The sequence below is a fragment of the Monopterus albus genome, unplaced genomic scaffold (genome assembly GCF_001952655.1).
Source record: "Monopterus albus unplaced genomic scaffold, M_albus_1.0 scaffold339.1, whole genome shotgun sequence".
Taxonomy (NCBI): Eukaryota; Metazoa; Chordata; class Actinopteri; order Synbranchiformes; family Synbranchidae; genus Monopterus; species Monopterus albus.
Genome location: NW_018128219.1, coordinates 584,010 through 594,220, shown reverse-complemented (window position 1 = coordinate 594,220; position 10,211 = coordinate 584,010). Strand labels below are relative to the sequence as shown.

The 10,211-nt window shown below is 39.7% G+C and overlaps 1 protein-coding gene across 1 annotated transcript in view; it reads right to left on the bottom strand.

Moving 5' to 3' along the window:
- arhgef2a (Rho guanine nucleotide exchange factor (GEF) 2a) overlaps positions 1-10,211 on the bottom strand; it is an 80,083-nt gene that overhangs the window by 44,362 nt on the left and 25,510 nt on the right. Inside the window, exons 3-9 of the mRNA XM_020624797.1 lie at positions 8,074-8,141; positions 7,203-7,266; positions 6,817-6,949; positions 4,481-4,590; positions 3,539-3,682; positions 3,010-3,260; positions 2,502-2,627 (exon numbers count right to left, since the gene is read on the bottom strand). Of these exons, the coding sequence (XP_020480453.1) occupies positions 2,502-2,627; positions 3,010-3,260; positions 3,539-3,682; positions 4,481-4,590; positions 6,817-6,949; positions 7,203-7,266; positions 8,074-8,141 (896 nt within the window). The remainder of the gene's footprint in view (positions 1-2,501; positions 2,628-3,009; positions 3,261-3,538; positions 3,683-4,480; positions 4,591-6,816; positions 6,950-7,202; positions 7,267-8,073; positions 8,142-10,211) is intronic.

Genomic DNA, 10,211 nt, shown 5'->3' with positions numbered 1-10,211 from the left:
TGGCATAGTGTACAGAAACATCTGTGCCGAGTACAGGCTGGAAGTCCCAAAGTCAAAATGGGATACACCTCCAAAGGTGGTTGAGAATGACCAAGCTAAGATCCTGTGGGACTTCCAGATACAAACTGACAAACTGGTAATGGCCAACCAACCGGACATAGTAGTGGTGGACAAACAGAGGAAGAAGGCTGTAGTGATAGATGTAGCATTCCCAAGCGATAGCAACATCAGGAAGAAGGAACACAAGAAGCTTGAGAAATACCAAGGGCTGAAAGAAGAGCTAGAAAAGATGTGGAAGGTGAAGGCACAAGTGGTCCCCGTGGTAATAGGAACACTGGGGGCTGTGACCCCCAAACTGGGATAGTGGCTCCAACAGATCCCAGGAACAACATCTGAGATCTCTGTCAGCCATATGAGAAAAGCAGAGGTAATGTAATTACATGAAAAATGAACAAAATAACAAACCCTAACTGACTCTTTATCCTAAGCTCTATAAAACCAAACAAGTGAAAGCAGTGGCCCTATTGCTTGTTCTCTCTCCCCATGGGTATAACTGTTATTATTGTTAATGCCCCTTTTCATCCACCCTTCTCTTTATCTTGGTCTCTTTTCTTAATCTTTACTTACAGTACATGTACAACTCCCATACAGAGTAAAATAGGGAAAGCTCATTCTTTCTGTATATTCTGTCTCAGCTGCTTCCTGTTAATACACTATTATATATATGTACCTCTGCAGTCAGCTGATGTTTCCCTTCTAACTCACTGCTAATCATCTGCCCTGTTCATATACCAGTGTGCACTCATATACTGCCAGATTGTCTCATTTGTCATAGTAAAACAGCATCCCGGTATTTTACTATAACATCTCTGTTTCTTTCTAGGACTTGCCTGGATTTTAGACTTCATCTTTGTCTGCCCCAAACACTGCCACTATTTGGCTGCTTACTGCCTTGTTAATGATGATTGCCTGTCTTTTTGACTATGACTGTGTTCACCAAAGACATTAAAAGAAACTCTTTTAGACTGAAATCTCTGATTGAGTCATTCTGTCAGGTCTGCTCAGCACGGCCTGCCTCTCTGCCTCCTTTCTCTCTCTCGATCTACGGGATCGGCACCTCAGCTGTGTTGCATTCAGTAATGAGTGACTCATTTGTCGGTGTGCACAGCTGAGGTTCATTCCTATGATTACCGGCTCCTTTATTTAAACCTCTGGCAGGCGCTCCGTCTTCGCCAGAGCATTATACTGAAATACCTGTAGACATACCTGTATTCATGGTATGTGTGATACGTCTTTTTGATTTCCATGTTGACAGTTCCTGTGCTGTGGATTTCATTTTGTATGTTGGTTATATGTTGTTTTTTGTGTTATACGTTTATAGAAGTCCATGCTGACAGTTCCTGTGCTGTGGATCTCTTTGTATGTTTTTTTTCCATGAGTTTAGCTGACAGTTCCTGTGCTGTTGATTTCATTTTTTTCGTCCGCTACTCTGCTTCCCTGACGGCATTTGCTAATCCTCCTGGTTGTTCTGTTTACTCACCTGTCCATCCTAGTCCTCTAACTCTCCTGGTTCCTGCCGTTCTTCTGTCTACTCATCTGCTCGCTCCGGTTCTCCTCAGCCGTCTCTGCCCTATCCTGGTTCAGTACTGTATATTGCTTCTGTTTCTTTGTCTACGTCCATTAAACCACCTTTTTTTTTACTAGCACCTGGGTCTGCACTTTTGACTCCTACCTCAGTTCTCTCTCACCCTCCTGGTAAGGGGGACTAAACCATAACACATTCTTTTTTGCATCCTTCAAGTCAGTGACAAAAAAAAAAGCTGACCACAAAAAGCATTTACAAAAAGATTAACATGATTATTTCATGAATTCCTTCTTATCCCATTTCACAATGAGCATTCCTTTGTCTGTCTGCATTGTTTACTGCCTGTTAATACTGCTTATTTTGTTATATTACACAGCCTTATGCTGGTTTACTGTTAACTTGTCCCTTGCAGGGGGATATGTACATACACATCGAGAGCCGATGTACCAGAGTCAAATTCCTAGTGTGTCCAACACACCTGGCCAATAAAGCCGATTCTGATGAATGTAACTTTAAAGTGACTCACTTTAGCTGTCTTTGGTGTTTATATGTAACTGTTAGAAACAAGTATAGAATTAGCGTAGGCTATAAACCATCTAAACCTTCCTCTTAGTGTTTATTAAAGGAATATTATGGCATTGAGGTTATCTGACGTCATAAGTACTCAACAGTACCTGTTATGAAATGATGACAGCTATAGACTCACAGTGACAAAACATCAATTCACAAAATTCATTAAGGAGGCTAAAATCCCAAGGACAAAAACTCGACAACTCAAACTCAAATTCTAAAGTGACCATGCAGTTCTTGTGTATAAGCTCTAAATTCACTTAGGTTTTTTATTATAAATAAATTCTATGTACTCCATGCTGTGCATTTCTATTTATTATTTATGAATTTGTTGTGTCTGTCTCACCCGTATAAAGCACTGGAACTTCTTGTCTCTGGCCAGCAGTCTCTTGTACAATTTGACAGCCTGCAAGTGGCGACTACAGAACTCTGCATAGGTCTTCTGCATGTCATCTGCACACTGGCCTGAGAACTGGCAGAAACACACACAAGTTGTTTTGTTTCTGTGTGAAAGAAGACTTGTGCCTTGTCAGACCGAGATTTGGGTTGTCAAACTAACAAACATTTGCTGCTGCATTACATTTAGACAGTGAAATTCTAAAGCTAAAATGCTGTAAATATTGTATAAAAGATTATTCTACGGCTAGTTTATTTGTATTAATAAATCCTAAAAATACCCTGTTGAAAAACATGTGTTCTGATGTGAAAGATGTTACAACTTCTGCTAAACCACACAATTAAACAAAATGTTATGTCATTACTAAATACAGTGACATTTTGTTTTCACATCTGTGCCGCTGTACCAGTCTGAACAGGGTATCTGCTGTGTGTATGTGACGATGCATGGCGGTCACCTGCTCTAGTAGAATGTCCCCCAGCTGGTGAATGGTAAAGTTGCGGCTGGATCCAGACTGCAAGCTGTTGTTGCGTCGCTGGAGCAATTGTGCTAAGAAATGAGAATGTATCCTGATCAGTTGGTCCAGGCAGGGGAACATGGCATGCACAGTGCTGGTCTCCAGCTGAAGCTCCTCCAGCATGCCCTGCCGGAACACCTTTTCCATGATATACAGCGTTCGCATGTGGTGCAGCTCTGTCTGAATCAGCTCTGAGAGGGACACACACCCACATCAGACACAAACACGCACACATCAAAGTCACACAACAGAATGTTGTAATAATAGAGTACTGAACATGCAATAAGAAACTGCACCTCTGATAATTTTAAATACATTATACAATCATGTCTAGCCACACTAAATAGTGTCTATGTAGTACTTTAATCTAGGTACTGTATATTCAGCAATACCTTAATTATCTGTACTATAGCAGAGAAAAATAAGGGTCATTAAACTACTGCTGAAAAATTGATGATGTTCTTGTCACCATAGATGACATCCTGCCTCTTGATGATATTTTTGCAATGTGTCTGCAAATAGCTGCTGTCCACGGCCATACTCCATGAGTCCGCTTTAAAGTCCTGGCAATCAAGCTCCAGCTCCTCTAGCACCGAAGTGTAGTAGATGTCACCTAGTCAAATGGAAACCATCAGTATGAAAAATATTTCAGATGAATAATAAACTGTCAAGTTGTAAACAGACAATGGATTTTTCATTTGTGCCTTTGTTGAGAAGACATCTAGTTAATAAAATAAAAATAACCAAGGTCATCAGATCAAGTTTTAAGTCCAACTGATTTTATAGTTAGTCAGCCCCTTGCAGTCAAAATGATGAATATCACTGTTCACTTTCATTTACTCAGTTTACCTATCCCACTAAAATGATTTACCAGCTAATTTAACTGAGGGTGTGCACAGACAAGCAGCGTTCTGACATTACTGTGCAGCTGCACTGTACTCCCTACCAACTAGTCACCGCCATCTGACATACAGTAACCGGTGCTACCTATATAACTGCCCGTCTACAGAGCAACTATGGGTCAGGTCATCCAAGAATTGCAGGCTGTGGAAATGCTCCTACTGAACCCCGGGTTGTAGTTCTGTGTGCACATTTCACAATGATGTCACTACACTGTAAACTGAACACTTTAATAAGCAGCGTGACCATGATACTTTTGAAAGAATAATCAAGATTTGTAGTCCACTAGCCATCCACTGCCCTTTAAAGCATTAGAAGTTCAGCTAAACCCAGCTGAAGTGCCTGCAGTCTTGTGAGAACAGGAATAGCAAGAGATTTTTGGGGTAACATCTCTTGTTGTTATGGGTTACAGTGGATCGGCAGATTGTTTTCAAAATAATTTTACTATAACTAAGAACTTTTCCATTTTCCAATCATTTTCCTATGATGTATAGTTTGAATGTTCTGATACCATCATCATTGAGAGACTCCACTGACATAGCTCTGGCCCTGAAGCTGAGGGAGTCTGTGGACTGTGACAAGATCCTGCGCAGCCCCAGAGGAGAGTCATCATTCAGAGTCCTATAATACACACACACACACACACACACACACACACACAAAAAAAAACAGTAATACTGCTGTGAATTTTATATTGTGCATTAGAGACTTGAGAAACCCCCCGCAGAAGCTCAAGGAGCTGCTGAGATCCTGCACCATCTCAGCACATGTAACATAGGTATATTATAAGGTAGCATGAGGCTATCAGACATGTAGGAAAGTTAGTCTATGAGTAAACTTTCATTTTTGAAACAAACATTTATCCAACTTAAAGTAAACATTAGTTGTGTTTTTAGTCCTCTATACAGTGGGTAAGTTCTCAGACCCTTTCAGGTTTTCCACACTTTGTTTCAGATTCCTTTTAAAATGGATTCATCTCAATTCTTTACTCAATCTACACACAATACTCCACAATGATCAAGTCAACACAGGTTTTTGGAGTGTTTTGTAAATTAGTTAAAAATTAAAAGACTGAAATATGCCATTTACATAAGTACTCAGACAATTTGTTTTGACACTTCCTACTCCCATCAGTGCAAGTCAACACAGGTTTTTGGAGTGTTTTGTAAATTAGTTAAAAATTAAAAGACTGAAATATGCCATTTACATAAGTACTCAGACAATTTGTTTTGACACTTCCTACTCCCATCAGTGGTCCTTGAGATGCTTCTACAGCTGGACTAGAGTCCACCTGTACCTAATTTAATGCATTGGATATTAGGAAAGGCACACACCTGTTTATACAAGGTTTCACAGTCAGTGGTGTATGTCAGAGTGAAAACAGTCATGAGGTTGAGAGAACTGTCCACAGACCTGACAGGACTGTATCAAGACAGATCTGGGGAAGGACACAAGGACATTTCTGCAGCATTAAAAGTGCCCCAGAGCACAGGAGTGAGTCAAGGGGTCACTATGAATGAGATCCAGAGTTCCTTTATGGAGATGGGAGACCTTAAGAAGGACAACCATCAGTGCAGCCCTCCACCAACCAGGCCTGATAGAGCAACCAGACGGCAGCCATTCCTCACTAAAAGGCACATGACAGCCCTCTGGGAGTTTGCCATGAGAAGCATCTGGTCTGATGAAACAAAGATGGAACTATTTGGCCACAATTCCCAACAGTGTGTGTGGAGAAAACCAGGCACTGAGCATCAGCCCACTAATACCATCCCTACATCCCTAAAAATATTAAGCAATTCTGAAGGAAAACCTTCTCCAGAGTGCTCAGGATCTCAGGCTGGTATGAAGGTTTACACTTCAACAAGACAACAACCCAAAGCATACGGCCAAAAAAACAGGAGTGGATTCAGGGAAACTGTGTGAAAGTCCTGGAGTGGCCCAGCCAGAGTCTGGACCTGAACCCAACAGAGCATCTCTGGAGAGACCTGAACATGGCTGAGCACTGACACTCCCCATCCAACCTGGTTGACCTTGAACGATTCTGCCAAGAAGAATGGAAGACATTTTCAAACGAAAGCTGCTGAGCTTGTAGCTTCGTTCTAATAAGACTTGAGGCTGTCGTTACCGCCAAACGTGCTTCAGCCAAGTAACCCTTGTCAAAATCAAAATGTAGTGTACAATGCGAGTTCTTAGGATCGAGATCAGCATGAATCCAAGCATTCTGTGTTCCGTCCATATTACCTTTAAAGCCAGATGTTTGCTGTGAAACTGCCATCAAAAACCGCCTGCATGCAAAACCCCACAGTGTTTTGAGAGAATGACCCACAAAATATAAAAAAGCACCAGACTACAGCTTCAGTTAACTCCTGGTAGCATCAGTGAGAGACTTGACTTTCAGAAACTGACATTTTGTATTTCAATGACATTACTCCTCTAAACTACTGCTGTTGTTCAAAACAACAGTTTTGTATTCATACTACAGCTAAGAAAAGAAAAAGACTTTCTATCACATTGGGACTAGACTGATATGTTCTCTTTGTAGATGATATACACAGATATACAGTCCACCACACAAAATATTACATTTATATACAAACTAAAAGTGAATGAAGTCTGCACAGCAAGTTATATTACTCAAGAAAAATGTGGGTAAAATCAAAACTGTATCACTAATTCATACTGGTGCGCTGAGAAACACTGTCCTTGTGCACATGACCTAGAGTAGGGCTCGGGTAGTCTGTACCTTATCCTTGGGTAGGAATTCTAAGAAAAATGTGGCTTAACTGCCTGCAACTTAATTGGGGTTATGAAGTCTGTTTCACGTTGAATTGTAGCTGTGAGACTCACCCTACAATGTTATTGGTGGATACACTCTTGGACAGAGACAGAGCAGAGCGACCACGGCGGGGTCCCAGCAGGGACTGCCGGAAGCTGTCAGAAGGGTAGATGGCTGAAGTTGGACGATCACGCATTCCTGGAGCTGTGGAAGAAAGAAGTTTTGCAGATAGAGTAAGAGAACAAGATATGGAGGGAGAGAGACAAGGGGAAAATAGGAATATCTCAGCATGTTTAGGAGGAAGGCAAAACAAATAGGAGGACTCTGATAATGTAGAAGAAAGCCACAAAAGAGGAGAACAATAGAGCGAGGAAGAACAGAAAAATAGGAACAGCAAAAAGAGAAATAGCTCAGGTAGGAGGAATAGACTGTATGTATGTATAAGACAAGTTCTCACTTTTTGTGCGCAGGGTGACATTCTGCAAGGCCGAGTTATTCCTCATTAGAGCCGTCTTCTGCTGCTGTGTAAGTGAAGGACACAAAGTAGCACGCACTGTATACATGACAATCATTTTGTATGTCATCATATTTGTGTTGCCTACTAGTGCCTTAAACTGTGTGTGATGTTACAGTATAATATACCCTGCTGTATATAACATCACACACACACACAAGCAGTCAAAAGGTTAGAAATGCAAAGTGTGCCCAAACTTTAGTATTTTACATTGTAACAAAAACACAGAAAACCCCTACCCTGCCACAAGCAAATAAACTTCCAGAAGAAGATGCATGTCCAGATATATCTTCAGTGTCCACAGCTGCTATGATGATATCCACACGGGCTAAACTTGCCCATACATAGTCACAGTACGGGCTAAAAGTTAAGCCAAACAAATGAGATATTTCCTCCCAAAATGTTTCAACTTTAGGGGATGTAAGATTTGATTCTTATAGGCTCTAGTTACTTTATAAGCTTTAGTTACTTTTCATAACTTTAGTTTCCTTTAGTTACTTTACAGTTCATTTTCTTTTAGTTACTTTTCATACGGTTATTTGCCTTGCTTATATATATTAAACTGTACTGAATGAAACTTTGGAACTGTATACTGTAAATTCTGTAGAGAAAGGATGTCTGTATCTCCAAGTAACCAGACAGCCTATTTTACATTTTAACAAAGACCTGTTGGCCGGTTTTTCATTTCATAATTATCTAATCTCTTTAATCTTTTTAAACAGGTGTGGAAATAATACAACAGGGACTAAATCCTGTACATGTTTAAAACATCAATAATAAGACATGCTGATATCTGGTGTAGCCTGTGTCTTACCCTCTGTTTCATTTTCGTGCAGTTTGGCAAAGTGTCTCTACAGCGGTTGTGGATAGTGACATTACATGCTGGAAAAACAAAGACATAGGACATAAGAGAGAACATTAAGAACACATATTTCCTTCTACTGTTTCAGCATTGCACCAGTTTACTATCTTATAACAATCTAGCTGGATGTAACCGTCTTTGAGTTTCACTGAGACCTTTGATGCATATCTGGCTCTCGTTTCTCTGTTGTCCACAAAAATACTTTAGAAAAAAACCTACTTAAAATGATTCGACTTTACTGTACTTACAAATCAAGAGCAACAGTGTTGTTCTGCTGGCTGGCAAGTGATTCCTTTGTAAAGTTAATTCAATGTAAATGATACTGAATAACATCTACAGTCCTATTTCTGTAGGAACATACATTCTAAAATTTAGCAGTCTTGTTAGAAAATGCATGTGACTATGTTTAAAAGTCGGTACAGTATTCCCTCTTTTTGTCGCCATCTCCCCACCACATCCTTGTGAAAACACAGTGAGGAAATGTTAGACTTTTAAAAACAGGAAGACACCTGTGATCTTTCTAACTCAGACTGAAGCCAGATATTAGTTCCTCCTGAACTTTAGACATTTCACACAGAACAGTGTCTTTGTCTCACATCACTTACATTGCAATTTCATTATAGGATATCTTTGCAGACAGTACAGACAAGAGGATATATTACAACCACCAAAAATGCTTTCAATGTACAGAAAGGTATGAAAGTATTGTATTAAGACATTAAAATGTTTAATCCACCCCTTTTTTTTTTTTTTACAGAAACCATAATACATCACATCAGACAGTGGAAATCTAAGCTGAACAACCATTAGAATGATCCACCAACATGATCAACATAAGTAAACACAATGACTTAAAAAACCTTGGGCATAAATGTTTTGCTAAGAGGGTTCATACATTTTCAAGTAGGCATTATATTACATTGCAAGAACAAATTATTCTGAAATAATCACAATTATAACTTTTAAAAAAATTCAGATACTTCACACATTATGAAATTATTTTTAAATGGCATTTTCTCATAACAATATGCATTACAAGCAATCTCTTTTCTCTTGTGTGTGTGGCCTGGTATTACTCACATTGTAGGGACATAAATGTGTTATATAAAGCCACAGAGTGGGGACGCCACTGTCAAGGTTTGAGCTTGGGAAGGACTCAAATGCAGACACAGACTAAAGAATAGTATTTAGTAGATTTTAATATAATTGATATGGGACAGAGAGATAGATAGTACGACTTCAAGGGCTCAACCTGACAAAGCATAACAAAGACACCTACCACTAAAGACTTTAGTCAGGGAGCTAAATAACAAACTAAACTAAGAGAACCCAAAGGAACAAACCAAAAATCCAAGATGGCAGGTAAGTTCAAAGTCCATAAATGAGGCAAGGAGAAAGAGTCCAACAGTTAATATGCAGGTATGCCCACAGTGTGTTGCACCAATGAACCAGCATCTAACTGAAGGAAGTGATGAGAATATAAAGGCTTGAGACTTGGAGACAAAGAGCAACAGGTGAAGGCAATGGGTGGTAATCAAGGACTGGAGTAAAGCAGGTGAGATGACACAAAACAGGAAGCCCTTTCAACATTAAAGTACCAAACAGGAAGCAAGGCCAAAAGCCCAACATCGACATCATTATGGGGACAAAAAGCAGGTTAGAGTAGGTCTCCAGGAAATGAATGTAAGTCAGTGCAACATCCTCTGAAGTGTGTGCGTGGTCTCTAAGTCAAAGCAAAGTAATTCTCTCCCACACACAGTTTTTCCATAAATACCTTCTTAGTGAAGTATGAGCTGACTGAACTTTTACTATTGAGTAAGTTTGTTTTGCTACACTATTGTTAGGTATTTTTAGTCAAATAGATATTGGTTAGGTACTTGTTGTATTATAAATGTTTTTAGTGTAGACAGGATGTCTAGCTCAGGCTGTTAAATGCTTACTCATTTTCATGAGTTACTCCAGGTTGTTTATGGTCAAGGATAACTAGATAGAGAGTTGATTACTGTATGACATGTTTAATCATAATCATAATATCTTCTTATGCCTAATGTCAGGACATGTCACTGAATGTCCTGTCAGAATGTTTTTAG